Raw genomic sequence first — 25,856 nt, 5'->3', positions numbered from 1 at the left:
TTCTAAATTTGGTTGTCTGACGACGTCTTTTATCTTCAGATATATGTATATTTTTATGATGTCGTCGAGGGCGTCACACATCACTTGCCCGTTCTGTTTCAGCTTCACATGTCATTTACCCACTTAATTTCTTTTTGACACAACTTCCAAGTTTGATTGTCCAACTATGTTTCCTGCATGAGATATGAAAGTTTCGGTTTTTGATGACGTCAAATAGTTTTGCTTTTGGTGACGTCATCGATTACTTCAGGACGGGTGTCCACATCGCGTCACGAAAACTCGAGTTGATGGTTTACCAATATTTGTTTTCATGTTTTATTAATTATGTTATGTTTTGTTATAGTTGGCCGAAAAGATCGACGTTCCCGTGCCTTAGGAATGCAAAATGGCGATATTCCATCTAGTAACATTTCCGCGCTAACTTGGAGTGAAAATCCACCTTGGAATGGTCGTTTAATGATGAGTAATTATTGGTATGCACCCCGTTCCCCCAATTTCCTGTTGGTGGATCTTGGGCTTTACGGGGCCGTCATAACGGCGGTGGCGTCACAAGGCTATGAAAGCCGCGCCGTGCGGGGATACAGCTTACACTTTAGCACTGATGGTGTCATGTGGGTGCACTATACGCAATTTGGACAAAAAAAGGTTTGTGTTGGTACTTTGAAGCTGGTAATAAGGAACTTGTGCTGAGATCACGTGATCTTTGGGTAGCAAATTCAAGCCAAAATAAACACAGAAATGACTGCGCTCGCCACGCCAAAGAACGCCGAAAAAATTAAATCTTTATATAAAAACAATTTTTGAAAAAAAATTCATTCGGAGCTAGATAGCTTATTTTTTGCTGTTATATTGCCGTTAAAAGCCTGAGCGTGCGCAAAATTGCCACCCAAAAACGCACGTTAGCGCATGTCCCATATTGATTAATATTGATATGAAACTGTTTCGAATCAATTTTTGTCGCAGTTTAACTCTTTTCTACTTCATCTTATTATGCAGTCCGAAATCTTTATCTTAAGGCTCCGAGCGTGTGACGTAACACGCGCCCCGACAGCTATGCTTGGACTGTATTTGGAAGGTCTTTCAATGAGTAAAAAGGAATACCAAGGTCACTCCTAGAATGACGCATGCACTATATCTCCTGTTATTACTGAATGCTGCTACACTAAATTCAAAATAATTGATACACAAAAAATTCACTCTAATATTTCTTAATTTTCTAATTTTGATTTAGTAATTTTTAATAATGTTTTCCTAGATTTTCACAGGAAATCTGATGAATGCTTGGCATGTTGTTGTCAATCACACATTGGATAAACATCCACCTCCCACCAGATACGTGAAGATTTTTGTTGAAAGCGTGTACTCAAGCTTTTTTCCACCTGGCATGAAAGTTGAGCTTTATGGGTATTACGGTAAGTAACTTATTACCTTGATTATTTTGTAAATACGATGGGACAAGGGATCAATTCAGCAGTGATTTCCCACCCCTTTGCTCTTTTTCATGATCGGTCTATTTTGCTTAACGTATGCAATTCTCCCCGTTCCCTCTTTGATTGTATTGCATTGGTTTCCTTCCATGTGGGACCACCGACACATGTATTGCTATCTGGTCCTAGAGTATAAATACAGCAAGTCTAGATCTGTATTTTACTTACTCTTTTTAGTAGTATTGTATTGTGTGCTGGCCTTCGGGAGAATAAAGTCATCTGAAAGATCAGCCTGGTCTTAAAGATCCCGGAAGACCGTTCCCTAACACTTTCAATTAACTGGCTGCTAGATCACCATCCAGGCGCCGTATTAAATATAAAATCAAGTTGTCCTGAACTTAAGCGAGGAATTGACATACTATTTAATAAGTAAATCCGAAACCAGCTGCTTAATTCTTGCTAATGCTATTCTTTTGATGTTTATTATTCCTTACTTAGTTTGCAATTCAAGTATCTTATTTCCAAGCGAGAACTCTTCTTATACGGAACCTGGCGTAAACTACACCATGAGCCACACATATGGAATGTTAACCCACAATGCTTCACTGACCGGTCACATCACGTGGTGCGCAGAGTTCAACGACAGCAGGCAGTTCTTGCAGCTCGAGCTTTCACGAGAAGTGCTAGTTAAAGGAATAGATATTCAGGATCATGGCACGCAGTCGCTGCTCTACAACTTGCTATATGCCAATGAGAACCAGGGCTTCACAGCCTATCGTAGCCGGGGAGAACTGTCCCCAAGGGTAAGAAGCTGTTCACCCTAGTTCTAGCCAGGTGATATATGTGGACTACATCTGTAATATTTTTGTTTTTTGTTTCAGACCTTTACAACTGGACGCCACGACCTCTTTGAGCATTTCTCAGCGCGTTTCATCAAAATCATTCCCTTTTTTAAGGATTCCCTTTGCATGGAATTGCATAATATCATCGGATGTGGTAAGATGATACATCAAAACATAACAAATATCGTACGATTGTTCTCAAAGAGGTCGTAAAAATAAGGTTGTGTTTCGAGAACTCTTATGTCTGTACTTTACCAGGCATACCACGGTGCGTTGTACCAGCTCACATAAAGTCTAAGAACGATGTGGGCCTTGACGTCTAGGCATTTAATGAGGAGAACTTGGCTAACCAATCACTTATTGCAACTTAAGATTTCTAAGCGAAGTTCGAATCAGAAATGATTCCACCAAACAATTAAAAGAGCCCATAAGAACTTATTAGGGAAGCATCCCCAATTTTAATGACAAAATGTTTTGACAGCGATCTTGGATTCTATTGTTATTCAAGAGGGCAGTTAATACAGTAATTACACTTCTTTGATCAAGTTAGTGAAGGAAATCATTATATAATATCTATACCTTTTTAGCCCAAAAGGCCCAAATAGTCGTGATCTTAAACCAGAAGAATAAATACAATGCACCAAAAACTGGTATTCGACTCTGGCGAATTTCCGTCTATAACACATTGACCCCTCAACCGGCCTGTACCGGCCTTGAGAAGTACCCACAACCCCAAAACTTCATAAATGCAAAATAAACACAACAAGATGAAGATACTCAGGCATCAGTCTAAGGGATAAATGGTTTTGAAGATATGTATTCAACCAAGGTGATAGCAACTACTCTTTAGCCAAATAATAGCTCAGGTTCTTTTACAAGTTTCAAATCGAACAAAAGAAAAGAAGAGTCACCCCTCTCAACAAAACGCTCAAAATACCACGCAAGGGAGAGAGATCAGCTCAAGACACAAATAGATACCTTTATTCTGATCCTCCAGGTCGATTTCCATGGCCACAAAACACACTCCTTGAAAGCTTGTGAAACCACTTGGATGCCTTTACGGATTGCAAAGCATTCTGAAAGATCCGGGGAAACGTTCACGAGGGAAGGGCCAGTCAACACTCCTCTCCCCAAAGTTAGATGTTTTTTACCCCGAAGCCAAACAAATCAATTCCAGGTCATAGAGACCCAGAATAGCAGAGTAAACAATTTTTGAATCAATTTTTGTTTTACAAAAGACAGCATTTAGGAGAGCTGTGATTCATTAGAAAATTATTTTCTCATCCAGGCAAAACCAAACAAGAAAAAAACACCATGCATCCACCTTTGCTTGCAAATATCCATACGAACAGCACTCAATCATGCCCCAAAAGACTTCATGATGCCCTAGAACACTCTCCCAATATGCTCAAAGCTGTATATTTTATGAAAAATACAAGCAACCACCAACTTGTGCTTGCCTCAGCGTAGCGACAAAGGATTTGAGATGGGACCGCAAAGCACTGTTGGAAAGCTAGGATACCGCTGACTAGGTGCAGCGGTGTTTGACTTTGACGGGCTGTATAAAACTCAGAATAGGGGGGAGGTATCTGTTTTCAGTCTGTTTTTTTATAAATTCAGCTCAAAAATAGCCAGGAGTCATAATAGGTTAATAAGACTTCTTCAAGAAGAAGTCTTATTAAAGACGAAAATTTGGCAGAGTCGAATACCAGTTTTTGGTGCGTTATTCTTTATTATCCATGTATTTTTCACAAAAATTCTTTTAAGAGCCTCTTCAAATCAGCGTTTCCCCTTATTGCTATTCTATGGATTCTTATAGAGTAATAAAATTCCGGATTTACATATGCCTTAGTCAATAACAAGTGGTTCACATTTACACTTATCGAAATCATATCATTTTTCATAGTTGTTTTAAAAGCGACTTGTTCATATTTTAAAAAAAAATTGGCTTCGGTGACGGTTTTTTTTTTGTATTTTACTTTTACTATTCTACACCACGGTGATCCTGGTTCCTAAAACTTCTTGGTTCCTAGTCATTTCCTAATCAGTTACTAATGGAAAGGGGGTGGGTGGTAATTTTTCAATAACAAAAAAAATCAAAATTACCCATTTTCTGTGTAGAATTGGAGAGTACGGCTGGAAATACGCCACCATAATTTTTTACATCGATTTTTAAGCTATTCATCGGATTTATGCTAAATTTCTCTTTCAGTCATTATTTAGTGAAAAACATTCAAAAAAAGATCCTATACTCGAAGAAAAGACTCATTCCAATATAGTCTCTACTTCAATTCAGATACCTTCTCTCAAAATTATTCAGTGCTATTTGCAAAGATTCATGCTATGAGTCCCTTGATTGACTGCAGAATGACTTCTAGCCGCGATAAAATTAGAATCATCCGAAAGAAGTTCATAGTGATTTGCATCATTTTTAGACCAGTTTCTAATTGGTTTCTACTCGTGACCGGAAGTAGGGACTAGTTTCTAATTATATAGAAATAAAATTTACACTTTTCACACGCACTTTAATGCACAACACAGTATAATACAACTGGGTAAAAAATCAGGGGTACCAATTTGGATTTGTTTGTACAAATAGAAACGATGTAGGAACAACTATGCTTTACTGAAGTAGGAACGGATTACGAGTTGTTGCGTAATTGAGTAGGTTCGGAAAACGTGTGTTTCGTAGTTAGAACTCTTACTATTAGAAACCGAAGAATAAAAGAAGAAATGCACTGGAATTGACAGGTATCTGTGCATAATCATCCGAAAAAGTGTTTTTTTCTCACTTTACAAAATTCATAGAGATTGGCATGATTTTTGGATGTTTGTCTATAACTAGGAACGAGAGTACAAGCCCGGGCTAGGAGCTAGGAGCTAGGTCACTTCAGGTCCAGTTTCTATTTTACTATCCGTAATTTAGATGTAGCGCAGTTAGTTATGGTTAGCGTGACTACCAAGCGCGTGATCCAAGCGTGACCTACTTGGGTGGTCTTCACCGTTGAAAACATTAATTATTAAATAGAAAATTGGATTCGTCTAAATTAGACACCAGACAAGTCTAGTCAATGTCTAGACTCTACTAGGCATTAATCTACAATCCACAATAATTACAAAAATTTATAAACCATATTTATAATTCTTTCACGCCTTTCTACCGATACTAGCCGATTTTACTCGGTAAATGAAGTATTTTTACTATTTTAGCTTTTTTATGAAGTACCCCCCCTGACCCCGATAAGGAACTGACTAGGAACTGACTTAGGAACTGAGGAATTAGGGACTAGGATCACCGCGGTCTATTCTACTATATGAATCTTTGCCTTTTAAATCATATTCAGACCATACTCACGAATTGGGAATGGGAAATCAAAAGATAGAAGATGACGAGATCTCCGCTAGCTCAGTCCTTGCTGGCCAGTTCTTCCAAGAAGAAGAAGAAAAGCTCTTCTCGGCATTCAACACACGACTAGACTCAGACACACTCTACCGCGCTTGGTGTGCTGGTGCACAGGATACCCAACAGTACCTACAGATAGACCTAAAGTACACGCATCACGTTGTTGCTATAGTTACTCAAGGACAACATAGGACCGGGCATGAGTCATGGGTGACCGAGTACTCGGTGTCATATTCCCAGAAGAGTGAAAGCTGGGAATGGTATTCTGATAATGAAGACATTAAGGTACGGCAAATCGTAACAAGTTATATTGCAATTAAAATAAATTTTCCTTTACATACAAGTTGTCTGTAGTCTGTCGATATCCTGAGGTACTTTGATTTGCTGTTTCACAAATGCTAACATTATGCGAGCACTTGAGGTGTAGCATGAATGCCAGCCTCTTCCCAGTCTCTTTCAGTGGTCATTTTATCATCCTAGCAAGTCGGAAAAAGCACCCATTTTCATCGGGTAATTATAAAACCCTGATGCGATGTGAACGAAGTATAAAACTTGTCTTAATAATAACTTGGTTTTTTTGAGAATACTCCATAATTTTCTTCCAATATTGAATAAGTAGTAAAAAATAGCCTTTTTTATACATTTTTAATAAATGTTTAACTATATTTTTGTTTGATAGGTTTTAACGGGAAATCAAAATCCCCATCATGTTATGAGACAGGAACTTCATCCGCCAATCACAGCACGCCACGTCAGAATTCACCCACATTCCTGGAATGGTTCTATTTGCATGCGCGTGGAGCTAATCGGAAATTCAGGTGAATATGAGCCTCGCCCCTAGTTATAACGATAAATTAATTTAAAAAGCTTTGTTGATTACATAGAGAGAAAACTTGATTGTCTTTTCCAGGGTATATCATACACGCCGACTGTAAAATCATAGATTGCATGTAGAACAAGCTATTTCTCAGCAGTCCTCCCGGAAACCGTATCTTATTTCGTTTAGATAGATAGATAGATAAGATCTTTATTAAAACAATAGCATGAAAAGTTACATACAAACGTGTAACTTTAAGACCTAAAACATTAAATAGATTTCTAATACAGTTTATCGATTAATTGCATTCAGTGGCTTAACTCGATTATGGTTGCTTTGAAGTAGTTAAGATGGCTTTTCTATTGAGATCATACATGCTTTATTATTAACGATGCCAGCTTGCAATTATCACAATATTTGTTTGGGCCTAGTCTGTTTCAGTCCTCTTGGTATAAATTATGGGTTGATCCCCAACTCTGCGATGAAATCGATGAACGCCACTTTAGACTTGGAAAATGAATCACCATGGCATGGTCGGCTTCTAAGTTTTAAGCAACAAGATAGGTATCAGGGGGCTTGGTGCGTGTCTGGCAGCGACACAGAGCGCAAGCTACAGATAGACCTAGGCGAGGAAATGGTCATCGCTGGGGTAGCGACTCAAGGAAGATTTTTTCATTACACCCAGACAGTCTCAAGCTATGCCTTGTTGTACAGCTCGGACGGTCTGTCTTGGACTAACTTCACAGAAAATGGGAAAGCTAAGGTATTGATTTACTCTTCTAGTGCAGAATTACAGCATTGGTGATGGTATTGATGATAGTATGTAACTGGCATTTTCTTATAGGTATTTCCTGGTAACCACGAAAAGCCTGAAGAAGTGGCTTACCATATTCTGTCCAATAACTTCACGGCGCGTTATGTGCGATTCCATGTCCTGACATGGGTTGAAAGACCATGCATGAGAGTAGAGCTTCTTGGTTGCCACGGTAAATTCTAAACTCCAATAAGTTAAGCCTAGTGCACACTAGCGATATATCTACATAACGACATGGGCGCGCGCACTCTTATCTTCGACATAACGAACGGACAAAAGAGAAAAAACATGTTTTTTCTTTTATGTCATTATGTCCATGTCGTTATGTCGGGCTAAACATAGTGCGCGCGCCCGTGTCGTTGTGTTCATATGTTGCTAGTGTGCACTAGGCATTATTAAAATAGTGCCACCGCAGACTCCAAGTAACTCAGACCCCGTTTCCACGTATCCGTTTTCGTTGAAAACGCAACCTTTTTGTTCCGTTGTCAAAAAAATTTGCGTCCACACGTAGCGTTTTCATTTAGATACGTGCGTCCACACGAAAATACAGAAACGAAAAGAAATCGAAAAAGTTATACCACGAATGCGTACTTGCGCGCCAAGTGGACTTGACCAGAGTCACACGCCATCGTTTTCGAAGGGTTCCGTTTTCGTCCGTCCCCACAGCACCAATAAGGTATCGTTTTCGAATTCTTCCACCCTGGAGAGCGTTTTCAAGTTTTTTTTCAAGTCACCTTTTTCGCGGATTATGTGTGGACGATACCCGTATCCGTAACAAAAACGTTGCGTTTTCAAATAAAAACGGATACGTGTGGACGGGGCCTCATACTTACCTTTGTCAGCAACACCTTTGTTATTTGTTTTCATTCAACGCTTTATTTAGCAAATTCAACCGAAGATATCGCATTGACTTCTCAAAATCAGCCGATGGAAATTAATGCTTTCTCACATTTGGTACTTTGCTAGGATATGACAAAATGTGGGTCAGTGCGCAGCTCTTACAAGCTTCAATTTGATTGGGCAAATGAACAATATCCGCACTATAACACAAAGAACGAGAAGAATAAAGACAAAAGAACTCCTTTGTAAAACAAAGATAATAGGAGACAAAGCAGCTGCGTACTTACTCCAAAATGTGGGCTGTTTAAAGGGGGATAAATATTAGTTTTAGTTATCGAGTGTTCTGCTTATCAATGAGTTTTCATTGTATTTATGTGCGTGTACCTAAGTAATTATGACAGATTAAGTTGTTGGTTAAAACGCCTAACAAGACATGCATAGGATACAGTATAACATGGAAAAGCTTAGAAAACTTAAAGATTCCCGAGGTTTGAGCTCTAAAGGGGTTTGAACTCAGAGTTCAAATGCAAATAAAATTGACAATCGACTCGGTTCGTACGTGTTTGGAGAGGTACAAAAAACAGCATTTGTCCTAGGCCTAACTCCGAGTAATATTTATGGCACGAAGAGTTAAAGTTACTCTAGAGAAGTAGATGATCTGACCTGTATGTTCTTTTTAAATTATTTAAGTTAATTGTCGCGAGCATATTTTCTGACACGATCATTTAGTTATAAGCCCTTCCCTGAAAAAAAAAATAGAGTACATTTACGTTTATCAAATGATTTTAATTTCACCTTAATTATTATTTTCTAGTACCAACTCCTCCTGCTCAAAATGGTGGTTACACTAACTTTACTGCCTGGTCCGAGTGCCCAGTAACTTGTGGTGGTGGTATCCAGACGAAAACCAGGAATTGCACAAATCCTGAACCGAACTTCAATGGTACTGACTGCGATGTGCTAGGGCCAAGGGTTAGAACACGCCCATGCAATATTCATCTCTGTCCAGGTACGGGATGTTGGATGTCATCAGATTTACAAAATTTAGCTATATGTATGTACAAAAGGTTGGAGATCTAATATAAGAAAACTTTGCATTGCAAGTTGTTAGCCTTGGTCACCTGCTCTAACGTGGAAGACATTCGCATAAATTAGAATTGAGGATCTTTTTAACCATACTTATACTTATTATCTGTTTCAGCACCGAACATCACCTTTCCATTGTACACCAGAACGGACGAGTCATTCACTGTTGAGCAACCTTCGTGTGATGATAGCAAATTTTCTACTTATAGTATTGGTAATACCTCAACCAACACGACAGTATGCAGTGTCAGTCACGCCTTCTCCCTTCCGGGAATCTACCCTGTGCGCGTTTCTCGCGAAAAACATCTACCAAACATAGGGATCATCTATACACAGAACGCTATCTCAGGACTGGCATTTGTAAATATAAGCTCTTCCATATTAGTCGGGAAGACATTCACCTTTTTCTGGACGTTTGATGTTGGAACAATGGTAATTGCTTACGTCAATTATGGAGACGAAACCATTGGATGTAATGTGACTGTTGGAGAGTCTGAAAGGCCCCATGTTTCAACTTGCTCTCATATCTTCACCACACCAGGGATCTACATTGTTACCCTGCTTACCTCAAACTTTGTCAGCAACCAAACGATATTTGCCCCTGTTATTGTAGAACACCCTGTGAATATACTCAACATCTCACTACGAAATCTGGGGAAATTTGACCGAATATACCAGCTCGATAACCTTGAGATACTCCTAGAGGTTAATGGATCGAACCCTCATGTCAATTACACCATGGATAATGGTGTACTGTATACAGAAATAGTGGTATTTTCACTTGTGCATAATTACCCCCTTCCAGGAGTCTATAATGTCACAGTGCATCTATTTAATAACGTAAGTCAAGCAAATGCATCGCTCGTTATCGAAGTCTATGAGATTATCCCTTTTACTAAAACAAACCTGACAGTTCGCCCGCAATCTTTTTTGGGGGCATCACTGATGCACTTTGATGTAAATGGCTCCAATCCATACGAATGTATTTGGAGCTTTGGCGATGGCAACTCTTCTCTCGTATCTTCCCTTGAGAACAAAGCCGTTATAACGTACCTCTATAACAACGTTGGTGTATATGATGTTACCGTAAACTGTAGCAACAACCTTGGGTATATAGTATCTAACGGAGTGGCCATTGTTCAAAATCAAATTGAAGAACCTCAGCTTACCAGTGACTCGCCGCGGGAAATCAACGAAACGATGACGTTTACCATAACAGCGTCTGAGTTCGGTACAAACTCGTGTTATGTGGCGGATATCGGTAACGATACCGTGATTGGTTATGGGAAAAGCCATTGTCTTGCTAGATTCTCAAACGTGACATTCAAAGACGAAGCTGGACCACTTACCTTTGGACACATTTACCAGGAAGTCAAAGTGTACTACACCAAACTGACAGCCTGGAATTTAGTATCAGAGTTTACCATATATGGTCATGTAGTAGCCCTGAAGATTCCTTGTAACAATCCAAACACAAGTATTATAAATCTTGGACTTGATAAAGAAAACGCAACAGCCCTGACTCGCCCGATCGCTAAAACGTTTTTAACAGCTACCGTTATCGATTGCAAAGCAACTCAGTTGAAAGACAATGTTTGGACCATCCAGGCGCTAACACCGATCGGTGAGCCGCAAACAGTTGGCACGTTTGAGGACTATACCTTGGAACCAAAGACTCTTCATTATGGGCAATACAGGGTACGATTCAACGTTTCCATGAGAGGACAGGAGGGAGTATACCAACACGCTGATGCGTACTTCCAAATTAAGCCAAGTTCTCTTGTTGCGACTATTAGAGGCGGGCAGGTGATCACGCGGAAATTTGGCTCCGTTGTAACGTTTGATGCGTCTAATTCGTACGACCCGGACTACGACGGAACCTCAGATTTCAACTATTATTGGTTCTGTTACAATAAAAACAGCACAATAAAAGCGGACATCGAGGTTCTCAGCGCAGGGCAACCACTGGAGTACTCTCCAGAGTTCAGTCATGAGCGATTCTGCAATAGTTCTTATCCAAATCGGTTGATGAAGGCTGGGGATAACGTGAGCCTTGATCTTGGAAGGTTGCTTGTGAATGAGTCATATGCTATTGTACTGGTGGTGGCCCGTACTCTACGCGAGGTCAAAAGACGCACGATGACAACGCAAACGCTGCACGTCGTACCGGGGAACCCGCCAGCGCTTGAAATAAGGTAAATGGTAGCCTGCGTAACAAGCCCAACGGGTTGGAAAGAAGAGCGACGATTACTAGGCGCGCGCTAGGGAAAGGAGAGGATGAGGCCTCATCTTCCCCAGCCGTTTGAGCTTGCTACGCTGGATAGTCAAATGGTAAAATAGCGAATGAAATCTTGATGCATTGATTAATTAAGTAGCTGTTATATTAAATTCCACTTATTGTAAGGTTGTATAAAGTGAGGCCTCATCTTCCCCAGCCGTTTGAGCTTGCTACGCTGGATAGTCAAATGGTAAAATAGCGAATGAAATCTTGATGCATTGATTAATTAAGTAGCAGTTATATTAAATTCCACTTATTGTAAGGTTGTATAAAGTGAGGCCTCATCTTCCCCAGCCGTTTGAGCTTGCTACGCTGGATAGGCAAATGGTAAAATAGCGAATGAAATCTTGATGCATTGATTAATTAAGTAGCTGTTATATTAAAGTCCACTCATTGTAAGGTTGTTTAAAATGAGGCCTCATCTTCCCCAGCCGTTTGAGCTTGCTACGCGGGATAGGCAAATGCTAAAATAGCGAATGAAATTTTGATGCATTGATTAATTAAGTAGCTGGTATATTAAATTCCACTCATAATTCGGCATATGGGGCATTTTTTTCAATGAATCGATGTCTGTAGTTTTACGCTCTTGGGTGATTGTTGACATTTACTTTTTCTCTACTTAGTTTAAGATTTTGATGAAATTGTATGATAATGTTCCAAAATAAACTAAGCCAAGCCAAGCTTGGACTAAAAAATGCGCCTGAAGATGATATTTTTGGCCTGCTTGTACGAGTGTAGGACAAACAATGATACCACATTTTATATTGTTTTTATTTTCAGTTGCTTGAGGAACTGCAGGGCAAAGGCTTTTTCAAGCGAGAAGTTTTCGTTTGTAGGATCATGTGAAAACGAGACAATCACAAACCCGGTTTCCTACTCCTGGCAGTTATTTGAGGAAACTGCAGATGGACGGTCATTGCTAGTATCAGCAAACCACATGGATAATATAACAACCACGGGAACACTTCAAAAATTCATAGTAATGCGAGCGAATTCACTGAAAGGAGGCGTCAAATACAGGCTTATCTTAACTGGTCGAATGTACGGAAGAACAGACGGTCGCTCTGAATACGTGTTTATAGTAAACCTACCTCCACAGTTTGGTTCTTGCTTTATTGATAAACCTACAGGGTTAGCCAACATAACTGAGTTCACTTTATCGTGTTCCGACTGGCAGGACACTGACACGCCGCTAAATTACGAATTCAACTACATTAACATGTTCGGGCTGGCGACAACATTATACTATGGCGAGCGCAACACCGTCGTTACCAAGTTACCTGTAGGAAACCCCGGCAAAAACTTCACTCTGGAGGCCGTTGTAAAAATAGCCGACTGCTTTGGTTCATACACTACCCAGGTGATGGCTACACAGGTATGTAGGCACTCTTATTGCTTTTCAACACCGACACCGACGTTATTTTGCTACAAAGTTGATCTCAAAGTTTCGGTTCTTGGGCCAGAACACTGAAAAAGAGTTAGCTTATTTATGTTGTCTTTGGGGGTGCGAAATCCGAAAAAGTTGTTCTTATTTTCTCGGGGGAGGTGGGGGGGACAAAAAGGGATTTTTTGATGCCATTGCAGTATCTCCACGGGACGTTTATTATCGGATTTGGTTACAAAAAAGTCTTATGACTTATGACGTACCAGAGTGATCTAGAATGCTTTTTTTTTTCTTTATAAAAAGCTTATATGCTTTATAATTCTGTCTACAAATAGCACTTCTATTTCGAACTGGAAGTGGGCGTGTCGCCCGTTGTGGGGGGTTGGGGTGGGGGGAGGGCGAACGCACCCCCTGCACCCTCTGTGTGAACTTCTATCTTAATAATAAAAGTATGCCTTAAATTAAAGGGGTAGGGCAAAATGATAGAAGCAAGGGGGGGAGGCAGATCCTAAGCTCTCTTTAGATAAGCATAAAATAAAGAAAGCCGTAGTGTAAGACTAACTAAGAAAGAAGACTAGATAATATGCTAACTTGACTAGTTTTCAACAGGACAAATTCAAAATTCAAAAAACAAATGTTTTATATTTCCCTTAGGTGCTTATTCCCCCTGGGGAAGAAAATGCGCTGACCGATGAGGTTTACCAACTGATTGCTGACCAGGACGGTATGATCAATAAGCTCATGATCGATGGAAAGACACAGGAGTTGACACAAGAAATCAATTGCCAGATGTCAATTATTAACATCTTGGCGACACATTCTGGGAGGAGTGGGAGCGAGGAAGACAGGTCGACAAGACAAAAGGTGCTAGGCAGTAGAATCTGATATTGTGTCTGATATTCTCGTACCATCATACCATTGGAAATGTATGTAAATATAAGGCAGGTTTTCATAAGCAGATATTTTTCTATAGGCTGAGAGATCGACTAATTACACCTCTGAATTGTGTTATTCGCATTTTTTTCGTGAAAATCCGAACAATCTCAGAAGTGACTGAGTTTTATCACAAGCTACATGCACATTTCACCTAATCCACTCGCTCATTGATGGTATTAACCGTTCTCTCCTTCTTGAGAAGATTCTTCTGATAGTCGTTCCAAAAAATTGGATTTTCTTAATTTTACTCCCACCAAGCCAATAGCAATGTGAGCAAACTGTTTCAGTATCCTGGAGGTTTACCGTCAATGATAACCGTAACGAATATCAATGTGGAATCCTTGTGTCACTAATAAGGGTTGTAGCACCAATACATAGTATCACGAATTATATCAAGCACATAACGGTACTCATTGGCGAATCATGGCAATCCATTGTAGACAATGGCAAGTCATGTCAGTCTATGGTTATACACTGCCATAATCAAAACATGGCACACCATGGCACACCATGGCAGTGTATGGCAGGTTATGGCTATACTTTGGTGGACCATGGCTAGCCATGGCACACCATGGCAGTGTATGGCAGGTTATGGCTATACTTTGGTGGACCATGGCTAGCCATGGCACACCATGGCAGTGTATGGCAGGTTATGGCTATACTTTGGTGGACCATGGCTAGCCATGGCACACCATGGCAGTGTATAGATAGATAGATAGATAGATAGATAGATAGATAGATAGATAGATAGATAGATAGATAGATAGATAGATAGATAGATAGATAGATAGATAGATAGATAGATAGATAGATAGATAGATAGATAGATAGATAGATAGATAGATAGATAGATAGATAGATAGATAGATAGATAGATAGATAGATAGATAGATAGATAGATAGATAGATAGATAGATAGATAGATAGATAGATAGATAGATAGATAGATAGATAGATAGATAGATAGATAGATAGATAGATAGATAGATAGATAGATAGATAGATAGATAGATAGATAGATAGATAGATAGATAGATAGATAGATAGATAGATAGATAGATAGATAGATAGATAGATAGATAGATAGATAGATAGATAGATAGATAGATAGATAGATAGATAGATAGATAGATAGATAGATAGATAGATAGATAGATAGATAGATAGATAGATAGATAGATAGATAGATAGATAGATAGATAGATAGATAGATAGATAGATAGATAGATAGATAGATAGATAGATAGATAGATAGATAGATAGATAGATAGATAGATAGATAGATAGATAGATAGATAGATAGATAGATAGATAGATAGATAGATAGATAGATAGATAGATAGATAGATAGATAGATAGATAGATAGATAGATAGATAGATAGATAGATAGATAGATAGATAGATAGATAGATAGATAGATAGATAGATAGATAGATAGATAGATAGATAGATAGATAGATAGATAGATAGATAGATAGATAGATAGATAGATAGATAGATAGATAGATAGATAGATAGATAGATAGATAGATAGATAGATAGATAGATAGATAGATAGATAGATAGATAGATAGATAGATAGATAGATAGATAGATAGATAGATAGATAGATAGATAGATAGATAGATAGATAGATAGATAGATAGATAGATAGATAGATAGATAGATAGATAGATAGATAGATAGATAGATAGATAGATAGATAGATAGATAGATAGATAGATAGATAGATAGATAGATAGATAGATAGATAGATAGATAGATAGATAGATAGATAGATAGATAGATAGATAGATAGATAGATAGATAGATAGATAGATAGATAGATAGATAGATAGATAGATAGATAGATAGATAGATAGATAGATAGATAGATAGATAGATAGATAGATAGATAGATAGATAGATAGATAGATAGATAGATAGATAGATAGATAGATAGATAGATAGATAGATAGATAGATAGATAGATAGATAGATAGATAGATAGATAGATAGATAGATAGATAGATAGATAGATAGATAGATAGATAGATAGATAGATAGATAGATAGATAGATAGATAGATAGATAGATAGATAGATAGATAGATAGATAGATAGATAGATAGATAGATAGATAGATAGATAGATAGATAGATAGATAGATAGATAGATAGATAGATAGATAGATAGATAGATAGATAGATAGATAGATAGATAGATAGATAGATAGATAGATAGATAGATAGATAGATAGATAGATAGATAGATAGATAGATAGATAGATAGATAGATAGATAGATAGATAGATAGATAGATAGATAGATAGATAGATAGATAGATAGATAGATAGATAGATAGATAGATAGATAGATAGATAGATAGATAGATAGATAGATAGATAGATAGATAGATAGATAGATAGATAGATAGATAGATAGATAGATAGATAGATAGATAGATAGATAGATAGATAGATAGATAGATAGATAGATAGATAGATAGATAGATAGATAGATAGATAGATAGATAGATAGATAGATAGATAGATAGATAGATAGATAGATAGATAGATAGATAGATAGATAGATAGATAGATAGATAGATAGATAGATAGATAGATAGATAGATAGATAGATAGATAGATAGATAGATAGATAGATAGATAGATAGATAGATAGATAGATAGATAGCCGGGGATAAGACCCCTACTAATTGGGGGACACAAAAAAAAGATAAAATTATAAAAATTATACTGATTATTAAAAATTTAAAATTGTAGATTCTTACTGATAAAGCTAAATAAATATAAATATATATATATATATATATATATATATATATATATATATATATAAATACATGTAAATTGATTGTAATCTATATGAAATTATGAAAAAAAAATTGACTAGATTTAAAAATTATCATGCGGAACATAGGGCACAGCCCTTGCAATTTTCTATAAATTCGAAATCCTTTTTTCTCATAGTCACTTTAAAACTTTTTAAACTGTCAATTGATCTTTCTGCCCTAGGTAGGCTATTCCATAGTTTAGCCCCCATATATCTTAGGGAATGTTTCCCGTAAGTGACTGTGTTAAATCTTGGAATAACAAAATCGGACAATCTTAAATTATAGTTCGTGTTTTTTTTAGAAAACAAATCACTAATCCCAGATGGACAAAGGCCATTTTTAACTTTGTACATTAAGATGCAAATGTCTTGCAGTCTACGATTACGTAGAGTGTATGGCAGATTATGGCTATACTTTGGTGGACCATGGCTAGCCATGGCACACCATGGCAGCGTATGGCAGGTTATGGCTATACTTTGGTGGACCATGGCTAGCCATGGCACATTATGGCAGACCATGGCAATGTATGGCAAAACATTGCCATGATGTGCCATGGCTTAACATGGTTTACCAAGTATTGACATAACCTGTCATTCATTGCCATGACGTGCCATGGCTTACCATACTTTAATTATGGCACGTCATGGCAATGTTTTGCCATACATTGCCATGATGTGCCATGTATCTATGAATGGCTTTTCTCTTATTCAGCGCGCAAACACGTTCAGGTTTCGTCATGCAAAACAAACATTCCAACATCGCCCCCTAATGCTGCTACTTTCCAAGTGCACATCCCTTCGTTTTAATTCTGCTAATGTATACCTGCATTCTTTGTAAGAGGGTAATTGAGAAAGATTACGAACGGTATCTCATGGATGGCAAGCGCTCCTCGACTTTCAGCGTTCGATGTGAACTTGAGCGTTTAGATTTCTGTGTTTAGATGTCTTGCCATACACTGCCATGGTGTGCCATGGCTTACCAAACGTTTAGTATGGCATCCCATGGCACGTCATGGCAATGTTTTGCCATACACTGCCATGGTGTGCCATGGCTTGCCATGCTTTGAGTATGGCCGTGTACTACCATAGACTGATATGACTTGCCATTGACTAGCCTACGTGTAGCCGTTGACTCGCGAGATCCTCTCGTAGCGTCTACGCAACGCCGGCGATAATCATGTTCCGTGACGCCATTGTAATAAATTTGAATAGATTAATTTTGACATCTATGAATGGCTTTTCTCTTATTCAGCGCGCAAACACGTTCAGGTTTCGTCATGCAAAACAAACATTCCAACATTGCCCCCTAATGCTGCTACTTTCCACGTGCACATTCCTTCGTTTTAATTCTGCTAATGTATACCTGCATTCTTTGTAAGAGGGTAATTGAGAAAGATTACGAACGGTGTCTCATGGATGGCAAGCGCTCCTCGACTTTCAGCGTTCGATGTGAACTTGAGCGTTTAGATTTCTGTGTACACAACACAAGCGCATACATATTCAGGATTGCCGTGATCTGCAGCTTAAAAGGAAAAATTTGGTAAAAACCTAGCCATTTTGGATAGAACTTAGGAAAATAACTAAAATAACGAAATTGCTTGGTAAATGAAAGACTTTTCGTAGAAAGACATCGACATCATCGTTCAAAAAAGCAGAGAAAGCCTTCTCTTGTTCTTTGTGTGGTTTCTGTATCCCAAAAAACGTTGACACATGTCTAAGGCTGAACTTAGGACAGATTTATCGCGATTAGGTGGGAGAGTTTTTCTCCATATTTGAACCGCTTGATAAACTCACATCGTAAACAGCGGGAACCTTAATTTCAACTTCTGATCTGGGCCAATCAAAATATCCAAGAGAAAGTTACTAAGTCAGTGGCCAATCAGAGTCTATTTTAGGTTTTCCTGTGAAAGCCGTGACGTCGCGGAACACGATTATCGCCGCCGTTGCGTAGACGCTACGAGAGGATTTCGCGAGTCAGCCGCTACACGTAGGCTAGCCATTGACTACAATGGATTGCCATGACTCGCCAATGACTACCGTTGAGTGCTTGATATAATTCGTGAAGTATGTATTGGTGCTACTCGTGATAGTATGTATTGGTGCTACAACTCTTATTAGTGACACAAGTATTCCACCTTGATATTCGTGACGGTTATCGTTGACTCTCTACCATTCTGATTGGTCGATAATGAAAAGGTTGGGGTTTCAGTATCCGCTAATGGAGGAGGCCGCTGAGCAGACTAAGAGTCTGTTCTAAATACAGAATAACAACTCAATTTTAAGCTTTAGGAAGAATGTTTGAAATCAATTAAATAAAATAGTGGAATAACAGCTTAACTTCTGGGTTTGGTTAGGTCTGCAGACTTCGCCTTTGATACTGTTCCCTCCCAATTTAAGTCTTCATATCACGAAGTCTTGCGTTCTTGTTCTCTTCTATATAACATTTTCTTTTGTTCTGATTTTCAGACAAGAAGTATGGTGGTCGATTTGTTCGAAAACAAAACGGTAACTTCACTGTCAGCTGTCAAGCAGATAGGATCCACAATTGCTATGGTCTCTGCTATAAAGGAAGAAGTTGATGCCACGACACAGGTAAGCAGATTGGATTTGGTATACAGGCGCGTACCCAGGAAAGGCTTGAGGGGGGGGGGGATGCGCAGTTATAGGTATCATATGGAAAAGCATAGCATTTGTAGATTCCTTAATAAGAAATGACCCAATATTTGGCCGCTAAGGAGGGGGGGGGGGGGGGGGGGTGTGCGCCTGGCACCGGTAGCTATGTTATAATGAAAAAAGGTTATCCCAAAGCCGTTTTTTACAAACCACAATTAACAAATACATATTTGTAAAATCAATAATCTATCTAAGACTGAAAGCTTAGAATAATGACCAGTAAAGGTGAGGACAGCAAAAACGCCAAAAACTATGGTACGTGACTCAGCAAGTGAGGGAAGGAAGGGAAAACAGCGATTTACCTGTATCTACACGGGTCAAGAGCCAGGACGGAAAGGACGCACGTATGCAAAGGCTGTCTCCTGATCCCATGGTCCCTATAGGGGGGTACCCAATGTCACACTCGCTGAGTCACGCGTCACCGTTATTACATAATAATCATGAGTGTAATGAAAGGGACTAAGGAAAACTATAAATGTTATTTTTAAAATAACAAGGAATCTGTTATTTTGCTCAGACAACCCCTAAGGTTATTGTTGCAACACGAGAATAAGACCGGGTCTGACACTGAGAAAGAAGTTGTTGTTATAACAGAAGAAAAAATGACGTTAAGAAGACTTACTACAGTACCAGAAGTTCGATACCTCTCCACTTTGCGCTTTTGCTACACGGGTGTTACGAATACACGTGACATTTGATCAATAAGCATACCCTGTTAATTTGCATTTGTCGGAGAGGATTCGGAAACCAACCAAGCGAAGTGTGATCGCATTCCTTTTTGCACTCTAGACAATAGCTACCCAAAACGACCAAAACATAGAGATCGGGGGAAAAAGAGCTGGGATTATGCGTCGTTTAGGGTCGATAAAAAGATATGAAGGAGGTTTTCAATGACCGCTAAATTTACACAGCATGCTAATTAAGTATCAAAGTATTCGGTCAGCGATTTAGAAAAAAATTGTTAATGGGGATTGGATATGAGACGCATTTTTATTGTTGCAGCGCCGAATGAAGTGATAGCTCTCTAAAATGGCGAGGCATCATCAACGTTCTAAGAAAGAAATCTCGTGATCTAAAAAACTTTCAATCGGTTTTGGTATCAATTCGTTGAATATAGGTATCCAGCAAAATACTAGACAAGTCGATTGTCGAATTTACCTCCCTGGTCGAAGTTGTGGTGGTCTAAATAATACGGGTTAATATTGTATACATTAAACCTCAAAAATCAACATCGTTAATTTTCTCAAAAACGCTCCTGTGAAAATTGTTCAACATCACCCCGCAATTGGAAAACAATAGTATCTTCAAGCTCCATGGGTTTATTTTATTGAAACTTGCGATCTGGAAGTAGCATTATTGGTATTAGATTATGTAGGGTGACGTTATATCTTGGAGAGACCACGCCCTACCTTAAAAAAAATGCAGAATGTATGAACTTTCATTCTTCCTTGGTAATGTAGTGCATTTATATCTACAAATCAATGCAATGCACCAGTGAAGCAAAAGCGCAAAGTGCTGCTTTATTTAAATAATATAACACGTAATCGTTTACAGCGGAAGGTCTTGAAAAGTTTAACCTCAATGAAGAAACTCATGACATCCAAAATAAACAATACTGAAGTGTCAAGCAAGACTCTTGAGGAGGTCGGCGTGGTACTGGTGTTTGGTATAGGAAACCTTATTGCGGCCGCGGGAGACTCAGCACGAAACTATGGCGATCCTCCTGCGAAGGAGGCCGATCAACCCGTTAATGCATCGCGGTCGCTGGTAAGAAAAATGTAATGAATTGTATTGAAAGGCTTACGAAGACGCTTTATGGGCTAAGAAGATACTCCGAGAAAAAAAAAACACAGAAAAATATAGTCAAAGTTATAGAAAATGCAACGGTTAATTTGTAATGAAGCTTCAAAATAACAATCTACGAATAAAGTCTGATATGTTATTGACGATATTTTATTGATATACCTTCATGCACAAACGTCATATTTTACATAAGCCGTATTCAATGGAAGTGCATGCAAATGAAGATAAAACAATGCACCTTTTCAGTTGCATTAATTTCCATTGAATACGGCTCATGGCTAATACGACGTTTGAACTTAGACCCACTCACTTGAATTAGCCGATGGAAATGGATACTTTCTGTGACTCGGCATTGAGCGGGAGCATAAAATAGCGGCGTGATTGGCCTTTATTGGCCAGTGGGCCAAGACAAAATATTCTACTTGACATTACTCACTTGCTCTTTTATGATGCTATCCATAGGCAAGGCAGCTCTCTCTAGAAGCAACAAAGTCATTAGATGAGGTTTCAAAAAATCTTCTCTCGCTGCAAGTTCCCGGAGAGGAAGCCATCCAGATCGTTACACCTTTTGTAGGTGTCGTGCTCAAGAAAGTGTTCCCGGATAAGGTTGGAGAAGCTCCTATTAGTTGTAATGGTGCAGTTGTCAACCTCCCTCCGGCATCCACGATGTTTGACAATAAGACTCTGGGCTCTAGACATATAGATACTCAGGTAATACCAGCACTTAAAATGCTTTGTAGCTACCACTAGTACCATCGTGTTACGATAAACAGATAGCGTGCACCTTAATGCGGCAACCGCACCAGTTTACTTCTGGTGGGCCGACGAAAACCTCAACCGACAACAGACAAAAGAATCTATTCGAATCCGCGCTATTTGACAGGAAATCCTCTCTAAAGTATCAGTCACACTCTCAAAAAAAAACTTTCAATAAAGCACTCCTTTACAATTTTGAAATATTTATCGCTTTTTTCCTTTAAAAATCATCAAAGATTGTTACGTAATCGACTGTAAGTAAAATGGTAACATTGCCGCTCGCACACCTTAGATTATCATATATTTTTAGGATTATTACAAGTGTTCAACCTTGTAGGATATAGACAATTAGAATAAACGCTTATATCGTGCTAATGAAATCACTTTCATTGCAGACGATAAAATTTGAAGATAACCCTAACACTTGGGACGAGACATCAGAAAGCATCAAATCAAGCGTCGTCAGCATGGAATTAAGAAACGATAACAACTTTGTTTTGACCGTCGCCAACCTAAGCACTCCAATTAATCTTTTTATTCCACGTGCTTCGCCAGAATCTGATCGCAATGAAACCTTATTCGTTCCTAAACGAAATGGTAGCATTGTTTACCACTCTTACAACATAACACTCGACGAGTTGCCTGTAGGATTTCGAGTTGGTGGGGACCCTCGAAGTAGTTTCCATATCTTCTTGAAGATGAATGATAGGCCACAAGTCCACACGGACGAAGTGATCGCTATACTTCCCAACTATTCAATGTGTAATGAATCAAACCCCAGTTATGACGAAGAAACTTGTGAAGCGGACGCCTATACAATTTTTCTGGATGATAATTTGATCACAAAGCCTGGGTTGTATTATATCGGGTTGCGCCATTTCATGGCAGAGGAGAAGATCAGTAAACGTGTCAGGCGAGATTGTGGTGGAAGCTCTCGAGAACGGCGCTCATGCTTGCTGTATAAGGACCCGCCACCCAGGCCCACGCAGGCGCCGGGACAAGGTGGAAGATTGGAGACGGTAGTACCGGTTTTTGACGAGAAACGTGACGTAAGGTACACCATCGACAAATTCCAGTCTTCCTGCAAGTACTGGGACGTCGAAAGGGAAGTCTGGACAACAAAAGGCTGCAAGGTAATTGCAGATTTTAATCGAAATGCAAATAAGCTAACGATTGTAAACGATTAATTATTTGGTCTTCTTTATGCTTTAAAACTTGTTTACAGAAAGTATTGTATTTGCATCGCCCCTCCGTCCATGCTGCACCATGACCGGAGAACACTTTTCAACACTATTATGTATTCTAAAGGGGTTCTGTTGCTTCGGACGATTTACACTTATTTTACTTTTACTTTACTCCAGGTTGGCAATCTGACCAAGCTCAATAAAGTCCACTGTATCTGTGACCATCTCACAGCGTTTGGAGGGGGTCTGCTCGTAGCACCAAATCCTATTGACTTCGACAAGGTTTGGGCTGGCTTCAAAAACATCTCCGACAATTTGTCTGTTGTTGTGACCATTGCTACGGGTTTTGGTCTTTATCTTCTCATTGCATTTTGGGCGCGCAGAAAGGATAAGAAGGATTATGAAAAGGTAAACACGGTCCTATGCATTAACCCCTCATCTTTGCTTTTTTTTGTAAAAAAAAGGAATCGTTGATTGATTGCTGACTATTGAACGCTATATGCCAACTATTTGCCTAAAAATTGACTTTTCTTATGTGTTTTAGAATGGTATCACTGTTATTGAGACGGATGCAAATTTTGGAGAACATCTCTACGAGCTGTCCATTTATACGGGCTCTTGGAAAGGTTCATCTACCACTGCCAAGGTGTTCATTGATATCTTTGGTGAGCAAGGACAAAGTGGACCAATTGCCTTGAAAGATGAAGACAAACAGCTCTTCACTGTAGGGGCAGTTAACACATTCCTTGTTCCCTTGGACTATAGCCTGGGTCCACTACTGTACCTTCGGGTCTGGCACGACCTGTCTGGATATGACTCCTCCTGGTATCTGAATTTTATCATTGTAAGGGATTTGCAGGCAAACGTCAAGTGGGTATTCGTTTGTGATCGTTGGCTTGCATTGGAAAAGGACGATGGACTCGCAGACCGAGTTCTTTTAGTCAGCACAGATAAAGATTTGAAGACATTCAAAACATTATTTAATACTAAGATCTCCAATGACTTGTTCGATGGTCATCTTTGGATGTCGATTGTGAAAAAGCCGCCAAAAAGTTCTTTTACTCGAGTGCAGCGGTTGACGTGTTGTATGTCTCTACTTTATACAACGATGATGACAAGTGCAATGTTTTACAATGTGGGTGGGAAACAAGATAACTCAACATTAACTCTTGGACCTATCACGCTCAGCATTAGACAAATTATGATTGGAGTCCAAAGCAGTTTAATTGCTCTTCCTGGAAATCTTATAATTCTACAAATATTCAGAAATATTACACCTCGTGGGGAAGAGAAAAAGCAAACGAAAAGACAAAAGGCATACGAGGTTGAAGATACGAGCGATGAAAGTGAATGTTACTCTAAAACTGCTGAAGAAAAGGGCGAAAACGCAGTTGACAAGGAGAACAAAGGCGTCGAGAAAAAGAAAAAGCTTTGCCCGGAACAAATCCCTTACTGGTTTTTGTACGTCGCTTGGGCACTTGCTATTAGTATGATCCTCGTCTCTGCGACAATTACTCTGTTCTACAGCATGATGTGGGGTAAAGAGATATCCAATCAGTGGCTTTCATCAATGCTTGTGTCTTTCTTCCAAGATGCATTCGTAACACAACCCATCAAAGTATGTGCACTGGCTGTATTTGTGGCTGCTGTGCTGAAAACGTTGCCACAAGAATTTTCAGATGCAAAAAAGGACGAGCCTGAATTAACAAATTCAAGATGTAACAGCAATTTGCAATCCCAAAAAGAAGAATCAAAATCAAAGATGCCTTTTTATGCACCTGATCCAGAGATGGTAGAAAGGGCCAGGAAATTTAAGCTTAAGGAGACGCAGATGTTTGGAATCATGTCAAGTGTCACGTTTCATTTGGTTTTCCTAGCGCTTCTGGCTGTAGTTGGCTATACGTCACGTGATCCAATGTCGTACCAGCAGATGGTCGTGATCGAGGACTCGATCGGTCACCAAGTAAGTCTATAATGTCAAGGTCGACCACCATCAAAATTAGAAATTGGGTCTTATGAGAATAGCCTCTTGCATGCGACCATGCGATTCTCTCACCCTCAGGCATTTCGAAGAATTGGTAGATCCAAAAACAAGGGGAATAAAAAACCTAAACGCGTCAGCAATGTGGCGAATAAACGTGAAAATGGGAGGGTCGGGGCGGCGGATTAAGCACGACTGATGCTTTCAACAATTTAATCTTTTAAAATTAAAACTTCAATCACTTGAACCTTCGCCCACCGTGAGCAACAGATAAACTCGCCAAAGAGAGGCGAATATCGAGTTGTGTCGGTCAACGTTCTATTCTCTAATGGACGTACTGCATCATTAAGAATAAATTGAATGGTTGTTTTTAGGTGGGAAACATAAGAGACTTCTGGGCATACGTCGACAATACATTTCTTCCTTTTGCATTCAACGAGCGTGGTTACAATGGAATTCGCATGCACCAGGAGGGCGTCAGCGCGGATGCAAATCTGTTTATAATAGGAATGCCACGCTTCCGTCAACTAAGGGTGCAGGAAGGTAAAGGAAACATTATTTTCTGCCTCTCAAGAAACCTATAAGTGATGATTCTGATTTTTACCAGCTTTCCACTTATTGAAAAGCCGATAATTATACTTATCATGAGACAGGTCTCTTTTATCAATGTCCGAAAAAAGGAATGCACCGTTGTTCTTTTTAAAGACGGTGATTATGCGATATTTATCATTTTACATCAGTGCAACATCGTTACATCAAATAATTTGTGCATGAAAAAAAAAAACCAGAAAAACCTTT

General features: G+C 39.0%; 1 protein-coding gene across 3 annotated transcripts in view; it reads left to right on the top strand.

Moving 5' to 3' along the window:
- Positions 1–25,856, top strand: part of LOC5502169 — a 108,331-nt gene that overhangs the window by 79,517 nt on the left and 2,958 nt on the right. For all 3 annotated transcript variants that reach the window (XM_048729321.1, XM_048729323.1, XM_048729324.1), the window contains 19 exons: positions 344–645; positions 1,256–1,412; positions 1,926–2,230; positions 2,309–2,423; positions 5,614–5,957; positions 6,352–6,490; positions 6,921–7,252; positions 7,334–7,475; positions 8,958–9,152; positions 9,345–11,424; positions 12,288–12,882; positions 13,546–13,755; positions 19,128–19,253; positions 20,889–21,101; positions 21,600–21,848; positions 22,289–23,026; positions 23,255–23,485; positions 23,622–25,040; positions 25,433–25,601. In XM_048729321.1, the coding sequence (XP_048585278.1) occupies positions 344–645; positions 1,256–1,412; positions 1,926–2,230; positions 2,309–2,423; positions 5,614–5,957; positions 6,352–6,490; positions 6,921–7,252; positions 7,334–7,475; positions 8,958–9,152; positions 9,345–11,424; positions 12,288–12,882; positions 13,546–13,755; positions 19,128–19,253; positions 20,889–21,101; positions 21,600–21,848; positions 22,289–23,026; positions 23,255–23,485; positions 23,622–25,040; positions 25,433–25,601 (8,061 nt within the window). The remainder of the gene's footprint in view (positions 1–343; positions 646–1,255; positions 1,413–1,925; positions 2,231–2,308; positions 2,424–5,613; positions 5,958–6,351; positions 6,491–6,920; positions 7,253–7,333; positions 7,476–8,957; positions 9,153–9,344; positions 11,425–12,287; positions 12,883–13,545; positions 13,756–19,127; positions 19,254–20,888; positions 21,102–21,599; positions 21,849–22,288; positions 23,027–23,254; positions 23,486–23,621; positions 25,041–25,432; positions 25,602–25,856) is intronic.

This window comes from Nematostella vectensis, chromosome 6, assembly GCF_932526225.1.
Source record: "Nematostella vectensis chromosome 6, jaNemVect1.1, whole genome shotgun sequence".
Taxonomy (NCBI): Eukaryota; Metazoa; Cnidaria; class Anthozoa; order Actiniaria; family Edwardsiidae; genus Nematostella; species Nematostella vectensis.
This window is presented reverse-complemented; position numbering and strand designations above follow the sequence as displayed.